The sequence below is a fragment of the Eleutherodactylus coqui genome, chromosome 5 (genome assembly GCF_035609145.1).
Source record: "Eleutherodactylus coqui strain aEleCoq1 chromosome 5, aEleCoq1.hap1, whole genome shotgun sequence".
Classification (NCBI taxonomy): Eukaryota; Metazoa; Chordata; class Amphibia; order Anura; family Eleutherodactylidae; genus Eleutherodactylus; species Eleutherodactylus coqui.
The window spans coordinates 126,321,949-126,337,818 of record NC_089841.1 but is presented as its reverse complement, the minus strand read 5'-3'; the positions used below and the strand labels follow the sequence as shown (position 1 = coordinate 126,337,818).

General features: G+C 40.9%; 1 protein-coding gene across 2 annotated transcripts in view; it reads right to left on the bottom strand.

Moving 5' to 3' along the window:
* SNCAIP (synuclein alpha interacting protein) overlaps nt 1–15,870 on the bottom strand; it is a 209,436-nt gene that overhangs the window by 57,206 nt on the left and 136,360 nt on the right. For both annotated transcript variants that reach the window (XM_066603114.1, XM_066603115.1), the window contains exon 5: nt 5,245–6,056. In XM_066603114.1, the coding sequence (XP_066459211.1) occupies nt 5,245–6,056 (812 nt within the window). The remainder of the gene's footprint in view (nt 1–5,244; nt 6,057–15,870) is intronic.

Sequence of the window (15,870 nt, the reverse complement as noted above, 5' to 3'; positions counted from 1 at the left end):
CTCACTTCAGCAGAATTCTTGTAGTAAAATTTGTAAACTTTTATTCCTCCTCCATAAAATGCATGCAACGTTTCGACCAAAATAACTGTGGTCTTTGTCAAGCAAGCAAGGATGCTTGACAATGAGCACAGTTATTTTGGTCGAAACGAGTGAGTTCCTGAGTGAAGCTCCTATACATCCATTTGAACCCAAATGTGGTGTGAATTTACTTTAAGTGAGTTTTAACTGCAGCAAAAGAAAGATAGAAAAGATACGGGAGAACATATGGGAAGTTTGCCGAACTAGAAGCACGATAAACTACATTTATATATTTACTTCCCAGAATATATTGGTCTGTCATTGTCTTTTTAAAATATGTAGTCTTATGTTATTCTGGCTATTGGGAAAGCCAGCTTAGAGAAATCAGGTCAGTTGGCCGTGGTTTATACATTGAGGATAATCCAAATCATCATAAAAATCTCCAAGGACTTGGCCAACTTTAAACAGCATACAGTTCGTGGTTCATCCCTAGTTTTCTCACATTAAAACAGTTGTCTGGAAAGTTAAAATGTGAATCCTTCCTTGCTACAAAAGCTCGTTCTTTCCAAGCTTATACTTGTATAAATGCAGTATCCAAAAAGATTACAGAAGTTTTCTTAACAAGCTACTTAGTGACTTTAAGCATGTGCAAACTCCAGTAGGGATATCTCAATAGGTGCCATATATGTCGCTTTTACTAGATTCCAATAGATATTTCATCTTGGTATTCTTGTAAAATAATAATCCAAGAGATATTTAGTGTAGAACAAGACAATTCATCAGCTAAAACACACAAACAAGCACAAGCAGCCAACAATGGTCATGATTGTTGATTTACAAACTCATTAATACATGTTTATAATTAAAGGGGTATTCCCTTCTTGGCTTTTCAAAACAGAGATGGGACACCGCTGGCATGGCTGCCGGTTACCCGGCTGGAGTCTACAAATAGAGCCAAGGGCTTAGAGCAGTACTGTTACCACAGCTTTCATTGAAGTGAATAGTAGCTACTAGAGATGAGTGAGCGTACTCGCTAAGGGCAAATACTCGAGCGAGTATTGCCTTTTGCGAGTACCTGTCCGCTCGTCTCAAAAGATTCAGGTGCAAGCGGGGGGGGGGGGGGGGGTAGATCTCTCTCTCTCTCCCCTGCTCCCCCCTGCTCACTCCCGCAACTCACCGCTCACCCCCGCCGGCACCCGAATCTTTTGAGACGAGCGGGCAGGTACTCGCAAAAGGCAATACTCGTTCGAGTATTTGCCCTCAGCAAGTACGCTTGCTCATCTCTAGTAGCTACAGAAGAAAGTGTAGCACAGCGCAGTACACGGTTTTAGTACATACCCAAGTTACAGTAATAGCGCAGCGTAGCGTGCTACACCGTTTTCATAGTTCCCATCACTTCAATCAGAGCTAAGGAAAGAGAACTGTGACAACTTTGTGACAGAACAGAGCTTCCAGGTTTTCTTGGCTGAAAGGGGAATACCCGATTAAAGATCATACATTATATAACTAGTCCCCCAGTATACTTAAATCAGATAGTATTACTTTTTTAATCATGTAATTTTATGGTGATCCCCTAAGAATTACTTGCCTTTCTGTTCTCTCAAAGGGTTATCTGAACTTCATGCATGATGAAATTACATGGACTGTATTACACTGTTTTTTGTTTTTTTTTTACAGGGAAGGGAGATGGGGGGTGAAATCTTAGCACAGTTAATAGTGATGATTACAGGCTCCTGTCACAAAGTTATAATGAAGGAGATGATAGTTCATCCTCTGACTGTATAATTATGGTCCTTAGCCTTTTTTTAGGTAAATGTACAGGTTAAAGATAATTACAGTGTTCTCTCAGCAGGCAGAGATGGTACATACTCTAGCTGGTCATGCGATGCTGTGCTGATGAATCATGGGATTGCTAGCACAGCATAGAAGTACAGAAAGCAGGGGAAAATGTAAAGATCAAGATGGTGCCTGATAAGCATCAGACAGAAGGCTTCTCTGCATGGAAGTGACTGCAGTATAGACAGGATACTCCAGAGTTTGACAGCCAATAGGTATCATAGTATCATAATATGTAAGGCCGAAAAAAGAAATACGTCCATCCAGTTCAGCATATTAACCACCAATGTTGATCCAGAGGAAGGCAAAAAAAATAAAACCGTAATGCGGTAGAATCTAATAGGAAAACAGCTATTAGCTGGTATTTACTCCACACTTAGGCCCCATTTCCCCGTGCGGGAGATCTGCAAATCAAGCCACCCATGCATTCCTGGGTGTCCGCAAATTAATTAAAGAATGTGGATTTGATTTGCAGACCTTCTGGTCCAGAAAAGAAATCCCAGCATGCTCCATTTCTGTGCAGATCCCGCACAGACGGCTTCCATTGATGTTAATGGAAGCCATCCGATCCACGGCCCACCTGCAGCTGACTCTGCAGACGTGTGGAAAGCAGGAGTTTGAAAAAAAAACTGTGCTGCGCATGTACAATGGTAAAAAAAGAAGAGAAATCGCAAGCATTTTTTGCATAAGGTCTTCCTTTTTCTCACTGACTTTTTTGGTGGTGCTTTTTATGCAAACATGCATTTTTTCTTTGGCTTTATTTTTCCGACAAAGAAGCCTGAAGAAAAACACCGCACCCAAAGCATGCTGCGATTTTCAAAAACGCTATAGACCCAAAAACTGAACAAAAATACCACTACAAAAATACAAGGTTTGAAGAGTGTCTCATGTTTTATCCCTGACCCATAACGAACATCTGGATTCAGTGCTTTTGCCAGTAAAAAAATGTTGGTGCATCAAAACATCAAAAAACAAGGTGCTTTTGCATCCAAAAATATGTGAAAGGAACCTAAATATGTTACGTGATAAATAAGAATTATGAGAAGTTTTTAATAAGAAACTGAACACTAGAACAGGGGGGTACATTCTGAAAACGAGTTGGGGGTAAATCAGAAACAATTTCAGAATATCTCACTGACGCAACTATAGGGGTTTCAGGGGATGCAGTGGCACCCGGGCCCAGGAGCCTTAGGGGGCCCATAAGGCCTCTCTTCTCCATATAGGGAGCCTAGTACTATGAATAAAGCATTATAGTTGGGGACCTTGTTACAGATTTTGCATTGGGGCCCAGGAGCTTCAAGTTACGCCTCTGCATTAGGGGTTAAGAGAAGTTAGAGGGCCCCAAGATAAACATTTGCACCCTAGCCCATGAGCCTTTAGCTACGCCTCTGGAATATCTTATTTTACTAAAAGTATAGTAAATGCGTGCAACAAACTTCCAGCAGATATGGTGGGAAAATCAACAATAAATGAATGGAAGCACGTCTGGGATAAGCATAGATCTATCCTAAAAGAGAAATAGAAAGGAAATAGAAGGCAGACTAGATGGACTATTTTTCAGTTTGTGGCATGCTAGTGGCTTTTTGGGGATCAGTGACATTTTATAAAAGAGCAACACTTGAGTTTAAGATGTTTTTTCATGAATTTATATCCATAGGCTTTATTGTTATTACAATAATACTAATAATTCAAAAAGAGTCTTTTTTAAACAATTAAATTCTATATAAAGAATGCTCCAAACCGCAGGCATTTACAATCATTTAAAGCACCACAAAAAACTTTGTACTCAACTTTATGGGCTACATCTGAAGGATACGTTTGGTGAACAAAGCAAAATATCAAAAGTTAGCCTTTTGCATATCCATAAATTTCAATGGGCTAAACATACAGGCAGGCAACAGCTAAATCTGGTTACGGTTTCTCTATATTCAATTCACTTGTCCAAAAGTAATGTAAATCTAGTGTTACAGAGTTAACTGAGTCACTCCTATATTGTCCAGTATTACAACACAGTCCTGCAGCCAATATATTGATCCATATTTCATTCACATATTTTCACTAGAGATGAGCGAGCATACTCGCTAAGGGCAATTGCTCGAGCGAGCATTGCCCTTAGCGAGTACCTGCCCGCTCGAGAGAAAAGGTTCGGGTGCCGTCGCAGGGGAGCGGTGAGTTGCGGCAGTCAGCAGGTGGGAGCGGGGAGGAGACAGGGAGAGAGAGATCTCCCCTCCATTCCTCTCTGCTCTCCCCGCAGCTCCCTGCCCGCCGCCGGCACCCGAACCTTTTCTCTCGAGCGGGCAGGTACTCGCTAAGGGCAATGATGGCTCGAGCAATTGTCCTTAGCGAGTATGCTCGCTCATCACTAATTTTCACATGATTTATGTATATTTTGACCACAATTATGGCGACATCATAAGGGCAGACTAGATGGACCATGTGTTCTCTTCCTGACATTAAATCAATTTTCTATGCTACGTGAATACACTCATTCATTTAAAGGTATTGTATATTCCCATGGGCTGGTTTGTTCCAAACACTGCTCCATGTATCTGAATGGGGTCTGTAAAACTTCATGCTGCAGAAAAGTAAAGCACATTCAGATGTATGGAACGGATTTTCAGTTGCAGATACTTCTGTAACAAATCTGCATGTGAACATACCGTACCCCCCTTTAGATATAGGCACAGTGCATGTGCACTTTTAGTAGAACTACAAGGACCATAATTCTCTACTATTTAACCTAATCATATAAAGAAGTGCAAATCACATAACTCTCTAGTAAAACCCAACAGCCGTTTTGTCTATCACTAATGCCCTAATTTTGCAATGGACAGTGTAAACTGCTCGCTCAAGCTGTGTGTTTAGTAATCTGTTTCTTTGGTAACCTACAATTGTCATACCTAATCACCAAAGCAGATGCTAATGAAATGCTTTGGATGGGCCGTGGGACATTTTAGACTTTGTGCTCAGCTCTTGTCTGTGAATGGTTGTTACAAAAAGCTGGCAAAGAACAAGTCTGAATACTAATGAAGACAACACGGTGTTCCCACGGTGAGCCAATGACAAAAAGCTGATTGGAACCAGGCTGAGCTGCAAAGCCTGATGGCATTTTAAAGAGTTAACGCATTGTAGCACTTGCTGGAAGCAGGCAATATACCCCAATACATTCTTTACTAACTAGACCGGGCATATACATTCAATCACAGAGCAAGAAAGTTTATTGCAATGCACTATTATCCTACATAGTATAAGTCATTGACATAACATTTAATATGGAGACTTCTTTGCCATCACTGTGCAGGTTGCAGTGCAAGAAATCTACTTCTCCATATTGCAAAGTAAGTGACCAGTCTATCTGGAGGATTGCTAATACATTTGTAGTGTACTTACCAGCAGGGATATCTGTCCTTCTTTAACAATATTTAATATGCTTTTGATTTTTTTCATGTCTTCCCCTTCAGAGTAATTCCAGTTCACATTACCGTTTATGCCATCCAGTTGCGAGTCTGTTCCCGGCAGGTGAAATGACCGGAGCTGGCAGCTGGGCATGGTCTTTTCAAGCTTCTGTGCATGGGAATCAGACAGAGCTCTATTCAGAAAGCTCTTGTTATGGTATTCAGCTTCATGGACTGAGCTGCACTGAATGTTAGACTGTGAAAGCTCTAATCCCCCAGATGAATGCCTGCTCTGATCAAGGATGGTAGACTGAGTTGAGTTTTTAACTGGAGACAATACGCAAAACTGCGTGGCATTGGTTGTCAGATTCTCCAGGTTGCCCATAGGACCATTTTTACCCTTGGACAATGGATGTATACTGGAGGTCCTTTTCTCCGATGCTACTTTGGTAAAAAGAGTCAATGGCTGATTGGATTTGATGTAAGGCACATCCAAAATCTCATCCATATCTAGGTCATAATGTTCTAGCTCGCCAAGCAAAACATTTGACTCGATGCTCTTACACTTAAATCCCTCATCATCATCTGCAAGAACGCCATCTTTTCCTGGGTCATCATTTTTTTCATTTTCTTCTTTTTCCTCTTTTTGATCATCACTTTCATTGAGTTTTGGACTCTCTGGTTGATGCTTCAGCGGGGAAACCCTTTTAACAGGTCGGAATTTGCTGTAGACATCTGCGATCCCTGTTGGCTTTTGTGTGTTGCCAATAAGAGTAGACACTCCGCAGCTCCAGTTTGCATTGGGCACTAGAAGGTTAGCAAATTAAATACAATTAAGTCAGTGAAAAACATAAAACTGGCAATATCTGTCTACAATTATCTGTCTATAGCAATTAACAAAGTGAATAAAGCAGAAGCATAAATTCAGCAATTGTGGCAAAACAAACATGAATAAACTATTGCTGGTAAGAACTTTTGTCCATAGTTCTAATGATCATTACTCTATACATACTCACAACTAGCTTCACATATAATGTCACTTGTTGGTCAATACATAATCTTTTGCACATTTTTAGTAGAATATTCCCAGTATTTTTGGGTTTGGTTAGCTGACGAACAGATATAGCAAACTTTAACTTGACACTTCTGTTATCATGATACATTGGTTGTGCTAACAATTGCTACATCTGTACATCCTTGTAAAAAGCTTCATTTCATTTATTGAGAAAAGTTTTATGTATTTATACGACGATACATACATTTTTTCTGTATGCTTGCAGGAAACTCATGATCATGCAATGCCTGTAAGACTCGGTTTGCATTCAACAAACGTAGAGAAAACAATGTAGCATCCAAGGGGCCTAAAGGTGTCAGACAAATGAAAGAAACATTGCTGGCTGGCTTCCCATTAGTTACACCCATACTATTACATCAGGCAGCCTGACCAGCATTTTTAGTACACCACATTACTGATACTCTATTCTCCCCCAGTGTCTTCAGCAAAATGAAAAACAGCATGAGATATAAAATGATATTTTGGCCAAAATATGTGACCTTGCAACAAGCATGAAAGATATCATTATTGGAGTTGGTTTAGCCTTTCTGAGCAATGCCTGTCAAAAGTGTGGCCGGCAGTTTGATTCATATGGTGCCTATAGAATTAATACCTCCGCGTGTCCCTAGTTTTATCCGAGGAAATGCAGAAACAAAATGGGGACCACATCATGCTTCAACAGGATCAGGAATCAGTGGTGAAGATTTGACATTTTTATTAAACTGGGATGTGTATTTCAATCCCGAAATGGGACCTTCCTCTAGCCTGTTGAAGGTCCCATTTCAATTCCTAGTTATTGTTACAAGGCTTGTATAAAGAGTCTTATATTGACTTGCAGAAATGAAGCCTTCCAATTGGTGGCGCTGCAGAGGTATTGTTCCATCTCCCTTATTTGCATTTCAGGATTGAAACGCATAACCCAGTTTAACAAGAATTTTAAATATTCATTGCTGATTCTTTTCAACCTAACGCACATGATCCCCATTTTGTTTCTGCCTTTCCTTGATGCTTTGCAGAGGTTCCTGACATCCACAGTGGGGAGGCTGCAGCTAGCTGACAGGCTTCTTTAGGTGCTGTGCCCTTACACAACCCTATAAGGTACCATTATTCCTAACTTTTCCTCACTGACTTCTAGAGATGAGCGAGCATAGTCGCTAAGGGCAATTACTCGAGCGAGCATTGTCCTTAGCGAGTACCTGCCCGCTCGGATGCCGGCAGGGAGCGGCGGAGGAAAGCGCGCGCGGGGGGGGTGACAGAGGGGAGATCGCTCTCTCCCTCTCTCCCCCCGCTCCCTCCTTCTCACTGCCGCAACTCACCGTTCCCCCACGCCGGCAGCCGAATCTTTTCTTCTGAGCGGGCAGGTACTTGCTAAGGGCAATGCTCACTCGAGTAATTGCCCTTAGCGAGTATGCTTGCTCATCTCTACTGACGGCTCTATAATTTGTGCCCCTCTGCACTATGGAGCACGTTTTTCTGATTAATTGTAGTTTCATACAAGGGCACATGGAGATTTCTTCTCACAGCTTTTATATGAATCTGTGAAATTAACTTCTATCATGCTTAATGTATTCTGTATTACAAAGATATTTTCCAGAGAATCATCAGAGGTATATGTGGCGGCCAGAAAATAAAATGGCCATTGAAGTAATACATGGATGTAGTTGGTCCATTATTGCCAAAGCCACCCTTACAAAGTGTCTCTGTGTTCTTGCACATAAAGGAGGACCCAGTGCAAGACAATCCCTCTAATGGATTTTACCTGCCATGTTGCGCAGTGGTATTTTCTCATAATCGGTTTCCTTTTGTTATTTATATTCTGTGTACAAATCAGACCTCCATACCTCTGGAGTTTATTTACTCTTTAGATGCTAGGGATAGGAAATAGCAGGTGGCTGCAGTTTGCATTGACATTTGTGATATATTGGGAAAAAAGATGCAGTTAATGACCCATAATGGATCATTTCCTGATTTTCGAACCCTTGACCTTGTGAGAGTTTATTAATGCTGCTTCGGTAGGAAAACATTCTTCTCGCCTTTCCTCTCATGCATTATGTATAGCACAGTGGGGTGTTTAACCTCTTCTATAAAATGAGGCAGTCTTATACAAGAAGAGGAAAAATGAAAAATATCAGTTCAGTTACTTCTGTAGAATCTGACCTATAGGGAAGAGCCCTGTACTTACATATGTTCATGACAATAATGAATGCACAGTGCATATATATACACATACATACATAGATACATACATACATACATACAGGTGAACTATGGACTAGTTGGAGATAGACTGGTGGTCTAGTGAAAGGATTCATAGGGGTAGCCCGTGGTGCTTCCAAGTCCAGTGGTGACAGTTACGTTTGTTCACCTGTTGCTCATGGTCACATGATATGGACAGGAAGCCACTGCGGGTATACTCCAGGTTCATGTGCAGCTAATAGTCTCCGGCTGGTAATTACTTGCCGAATTTCCAAACAGAAAATTAGCAGCATTAACAGTACAAGCCACACGGATGGGATTTAACAAATTTCTACCACATGGTACAGAAAAATGCCATGCGGAATCCTCAGTGGAATTGACACATGCAAAAAGCCAAAACACAAGGAAGTGTCGTGTGAAAACAACTGCTACCCCTCCAATCGACTTAGGTAGCCCAATACACAGTGTTAACATAAAACCAGTAAATAGGAAAGCAACATGACTGGTTAAATGAGCAAATGACATTCATCGGTTTCTATAAAAAATATATATATATATATTTTTTTTTCTTATGTTCAGCTATGCTTTACAGTGTATATTTGGCCTTCCCTAGTGCGATGCACTGAGTCAGCGGTAAAGCTACATCAAGCCACACAGTAAGCACAGGCTATGTGTTCTGTTTTACCATAAGAGAGTCAAGGATGATGAAAGCTCAAGTAGAGCATTATGGGACTGTATACCGCCTTTCTGATGTGGAAGGTGTTCCACACCCTCATCTTTGACATGGAATTGGACTTTTGTATATAATCTCTTGCTGTTGAGGTTTTTAGTGAGTTAAAGGGGCTCCAACCCCTAAATTTGAGTGTATGCCTTGTTCTCTACATTTCGAAACTAGTGCCCCAACTGTGCAGCCAAGTGTTGCTCCCCACCAGGTTTTGCCAGTGTAGGTCCATTCTATTATTGTTGTGCATTCATCCATGCATGAAATTAAATTGTCTCATTGATACTTTGGCTGTCATTTGTTTGTTTCTACTTGTACATTTGGGGTGATATATTTATACCGTCAAGTATTCTTGGGGTCTAATGTGGTTTCCTTTTATTCTGTAACAACGCTATGGTAATAGCTATATGATGAGGAATTACTGTCGCCCATCTATTGGTTAGTCTATGAGTTCCAATTTGCTGTCTTGCATACATAGACTGGAACTTGAATTGCTGCATTTGTATACACTCAATATATGGTGGAGGAGGAGCCTCATTTTGAATAATTGGATGTCCACAGTGCATGTGGTCTTAGCCCAGCGAAAGATGTATGTGTGCCATCTGTTCATTGGGAAGGCTCTCTGGGAATGGATAACATGTAGAGTTGAGCGAAGGTACTCTTCCAAGCTTGATGCTCGTTCGAGTATTAGCATACTCGATGGTGCTCGCTACTCGAGCGAGCATCACGCCGTGTTCGACCCCTCCCCGCTGTGACGCAGCGCACGTCCATGGCAATTTTTTGGCTGGCTGTGGGGGGGGGGGGGGGGAAGAGAGAGAGAGAGAGAGACCTGGCAGCCCACATACAAAAATGCTCGAGTCTCCCATTTTAGTCAATGGGGTTCTTTACTCTAATAGACCTCTCGAATTTTACGAGAAGCTCGACTCAAATAATGAGGACCCAAGCATTTGGGTGCTCACTCATCTCTAATAACATACTGCCTTCTTTGTTTTCTGATGCGAATAATATATGGGAATTACCCTACTGATCATGGTTGTTATGAACATGTGTATGGGATTTTGTATTATGTATGCCCACTACCTTTTTCTTCATTAGGCTGTATATTAATGCCTTTATTGATCATTATCAGAAGCGGGTTCACATGTTCTCTTTGGATCCATTATGTCAAATCGGGTTACTCTGTGAGAGGAGTGTATGGGTATGATGAATGTAATTAGTGGGGTACCAGTTCAAGATGGTGGTCTTAGTATCATCACACAATCTATTCTGTACTTATGTATGGTCTACTGGCTGGTGCATTCATCAAAGCTTTGGGTCTGTATACCTATTTGCTCGATTGCTTATAATCTTTAATGTTTTAAGACTTAATTCGCATTCCGGGGGCTTGGGAATTGGACACTCAGTTGTTTCGTTCAGTCAACTTTCTGAATCTATACAATTACTTTACTGTGAGAGCTCTTGTGGAATGCATGTTGTGTTAAGATGTTACAACGTTGTGCCAGGACTGATCATAATACCCTTTATTGTCAAGCACTTTTATTCTTGTCATAGTATGTCATCAATGTCAATGACGTGTATTACATCTTCTTTAACTAGGACCCATAGAATGTCCGACAGCTTTCTTCTATTGTTGTAATCACCTGTGGGGGATTATGGGAATGTATGTAACATTAGACACAGCTATTTTTCAATGTTTAGATTATTGTATTATCACCAGTGTTTACTTCTATCCTTCATAAATCAGCTTTTAAATTGAAGGCTGTAGATTTGAACGCACTTGCGATGTACTGTTCACTTTCTATTGTTCTGCAGCGATAATATGGCTATTCGCTTCATATTTGAACTGGAAGATATACCAGCATGATGTTAGTTTCTGCCAGTACTGGGCGAATGTTACACTTGCACTCTATTTATTATTTGTCTCTATAGCAAGCGGATATCCGTTCGCTCCATATTGCACTGGGCAGAGCATTAGCAGGATGCTGGTTTCCACCAGCACTAGCAGGTGGTCACTTCTGCCTAATTGATGCGCCCTTTGGTGCATCTCTGGGTAGCCCAGCCTCCTCTGAGACAAGTGGCAACCAGAAGTTAAAGCAGACGATTCTATTTAGTTCGTTTAGGAATGCTATACAAACTGGTTAAATCTTTAGTGCACTCCTGACGAAGCCACAGGTAGTAATGATACGCGTGGAGTTTTCCCACTCTACTCTGTAGATAGGCGGCTCCAGTACTTTGGGAGAGATCCCCTCTTGGATCTACATTATATCTGCTATTGGGGGCTCCACGCCTTGGCAGGTACCTTCTAGTTTGGAGCTAAATGATTTTTTTTGCTCCAATTTTTTTCATAGATTACCTACAATATCCTAGGTTACAGGTATGTTGTTGCCTTTGTTGCCATTTACTGTTTTTGCCACCACTTGTTAACATTGTGTATTGGGCTAACTGAGGGGATTGAAGGGGTAGCAGTCGTATTACATGACACTTCCTTGTGTTTTGGCTTTTTGCTTGTTTTTAAGGGTTTTTAAATTGTTTAATAAAGTTTATCTTTTATGTATATTTTGGCCTTTTTGCATACTTTCTTTCTTGTGTCTATCTGACTGTGGAAAATGTGTGATGAATTTGGCCCCTGTAAACATACCCTAACAGTTTTGTTTGGATTGCTCCTTTAATTTGCTTAAAATGGATCCACGCAGTTCCCTCCTTGACAATGATCCATTCAGTGCCTATGAAACTACAACACTTAGCTATCTTCATCACTCCCATGGAAGTGAATGGAATCCTGGTCACTCCTTTCAAGCAGGGGACTTGGAAATCACTGTTCTCATGATCACTGAGGGACCCAGTCGGACATCCTCTAGCTAGCTGATCAATGTTTATGAGAAACCCCTTTAAATATCAGAATTTAAACAATGTTTCACTAAGGTCAATTTGGAACTAATTCTGCACGGATAATATTTGTGGCAGTAAAGATGACAACCCAACAGTGTTTATGTTCTGTAAAATCATACTTCTAAAATATAGTGCTCAGCATTATAAAGAAAATAGCAGGAGACTCTTGAAAGGCTTAAACTCATAAACATGTTAATATCACTGCCAAGAACTGGGCAGATTGAACTTTTCCACTGACTATATGAGTATTTTTTTTTTTTTTAGAAAAAATGTCTATAGCTCATAGCTGAAGATCCTGTACTGATGCATTACAATTCACAAATCCATTCATGCACTGTCAGCCCAATGTCTCTTCAAGAAACAAAATGTGCTAACCAAGTTGGGCACGTTGGGATTTGGAAGGCTTACTTCCAAAAGCTTTAAAAGGTTGTTCTAAATATTCTAAAATTAGAAAGAGCTATAGTCACCAGCTGGACTCCTATGACTGCAGCACCGCTGATCCATTCCACCCCACTGGATTTTAAGGGGGCTGCAGTGGCAATATGCTCATATATCCATGTGACCACTGCAGCTAGTCACTGGCTTCTTGTGCCGCACACTGATGAGTGCAGTAATTGGCTACAAAGGTCACATACATAGGCTGCAGCCCTGTAGACAAAGCCTGGCAGAGCGGGCCAGAATGGAGTGGAATGGAACCAGCGAGTATAGCTTCTTTTTTAGTTTATAACTTTTCTTACCTTTAGGGTCTGTTCACAAGTAGCAGAAATGCTGTGGATTTCCCACCGTGGAAAATATGCATCAAAATCCGCAGCATTTCTGCATCAAAAATGGGTGCAGATTTTGACTAAAAATCAGCTGCGGATCAGTAGCTGATTTCACCCTCCTGCTCCCTTCACCTCACAATCAGCAGCCCGTCACTGCAGCGCATGGAGCAGCCCTCCCCTGGCAACCGCCACTAAGCGCTGCAGCCACCGCCAGTCAGGTGATGCAGAAGTGGACATATCAGCTGATCGGTGGTCGCAGCTCATAGCAGCAGTTGCCAAGTGAGGGCTCCTCTGTGCATTGCAGTGAAGAGCTGCTGATTGCAAGGTAGGAGGAGTGACAGGCCGAAATCAACTGCGGATTCGCAGCTGATTTTAAGTGAAATTTCGCACCAATGCTACGGATTTTGTCACAGAATTTTTCACTGTTGAAATTCTGCAGCATTTACACTATATGTAAAAAATTACCTCAGAAACCCATTTAACCTGTTCATAACTGCCCATAGGCTATAAATGTCCAAGTGGTCCATGCATAGTAAGGAAGGGCCAGGTTAGATGAGAAAAAAATGAGGGAGAGCGTCTCTAAGTGGCCATGAGAGGTATGATGGAGGATGAGCACAAGAGTGCATATTTGGTTCTAAAAAGTTCTATGAAGATTTGCTCAAGCATATGGACAAAAAATACAGATGCCTGAATAGGGCTCTAGGAACACAATGATATTTTGATATGCACTTTTGTAAACATTTTTTCAATGCATCCAAAAAGAAAGATAAGTAACTTTGCAAATTGTTTTGATTAAAAAATATCCTTTTATTTTCTGTGTACAGTACCAATGCAGACCGATGTGTCCGCATGGTTACAGACTACAAACAAGAGCCCTGCATAGTTTGACCATTCTGTCTTGTGTTAGTCTCTCTCACCTGTCAATTCTCCTGTTACTCATAGGTTAGAAGAGGAGGTCAGATGGAATGGAATAACACCTGACTGGAGGATCAGAATACATGCAAAGTTTGTCTGTAGCCTGCGTCCATGATGAGTAATTGTGGTACCAGGACTGAATGTGATGCATATGTGGACCCTGTTACTATACTGAGCTCCATGGTTCTCTAAAAACTCCTATAATGCACAGGCCCCACCAGTAGATCCAAGGACTAAAACATTTTTCAAACTTTGTGTTATGTTGTTAGAATATGGATAAAATGAAGAAAATATTTTCACCTGTTTTCCTCATTTTGATTACACATATTTTGGGTATACTACATATTTTTCAGGGTCCTTTTTCAATTTAGAGCCAATAAAAGGATTCTCTCTCCGACCCAAACACTCATTACCCAGAACTAATGCTTCCCTTATAAGGAGGTCAATGTAAAATGTTCAAAGATTTCCTGAGAAGTCTTATACTGGCACACTCGAACATTTGGGAACCAAAAACACAACATCTTAATTCCACATTGTTTATTTATAATCCTAATAATTTTATTTAATATAAATACTGATACCTTTCCAGCAGGCAATATTTATTTAGAACTAGGGCTTGCAGCTGGAAAGCCTCACTTTCAATGACTCCGAAAATATAAAAGTATGACCAATTACAGCTGTGATCACTACAAGGCACACTCCGTACTATGATGCTAACAAACGACTAATATACTGTTATAATCGTTCTAAAACTAATAATAATATTGGTGGATTAGCAAGAAGTAAGATACTGAATGCAAGAAGTATGACTGCAGGGATAAGACATTTTCATCAGGCAGAACTGTAGGTAGTATTTGCAAGCCCAAACTAGGAAAGAGTCCAAAACATGGAACAGATGAAAATCTTTCTATTGTATACTTCATTTCCGGCTCTGGTTTACAAATACTGACCAGAATAGTATCATGTTAAAGAGGTCTAAAACTACAGACCTCTGTTTGTTGTCCAAATGGAGACGCAGCGACTTGCATCACGACAAAACTGTAGGATATGTTTGGAGATTATTTACAAAGTTGCTACTTTTTCAGTTTAGATACATTAAAACAACTAAAACGGTTGTGAAGCTGATCATAACCATTAACCCCTTGAGTGGCGGGTTTCCTACCACCCTGTCGTGCCCACCAGGGCAGGTTTTTTAAAATGGTGTAATCATTGAATTTCAACTAATTTTGCAGTTGCGTCTCAAGAGCCATAACTTTTTCATTTTTCCATTGACATGGCTATATAAGGGCTTGTTTTTTTGCGGGACAAGTTGTGATTTTTTTAAACAAGGGGGAGGAAAAAAAGAAATGGGGAAAAAAGAAAAAAAAGGGCCCATGTCATTAAGGGGTTAAATAATGTATTAACTTCTTTCTCTGGGTCATTACGACACATGGATACCACATGTGTGATTGTATTTTTGATTTTTTACAAAGTAAAGGGAGACCAGTGTTTTTATTATTTTTTTTATAATTTTTTACCTTTTTTTTTTTAAATTTTTTATTTATTTATTTATTTTTGTCCCTTTAGGGGACTTCCACAGGGACCCATCAGGACCCCCTGATCACTTTCCGGGGGTCCGATGGTGACAGCCCTTTATCTGCTGCAGTGACAGCCCTTTACATGCTGCAGTCACATAGACTGCAGCATGTAAAGGGTTAACACAGCAGAGATTGGAGGTTTTCTCTGATCTCTGCTGTAAGAGCTGGTACCTAGCTGTCCTCTGACAGCCAAGAACCAGCTCCCCCTGCCACAGAGACCATCGGCTTGCTTCTGACAAGCCGATGGTCTCTATGGCAACCTGTAAACAAAGCAGGAGATTACCGGCAGATCGGCAATATCTTCTGCTGGTTTTTCAAAGCCCTTGCTTTGTTCTCTGTGGGACTGTGTAGGCAGAGCACAGTGTTACAGCTTGTGGCATTGTGCTCTGCAGCTCCCATAGTGATACATAGCCCGGAAATCTTCCGGGCTATGTCGCTATGAGCAGTGGAGCTCATCCCGGAAAATTTCCGGGCGTGCCACTCAAGGGGTTAATGTATGAATTTG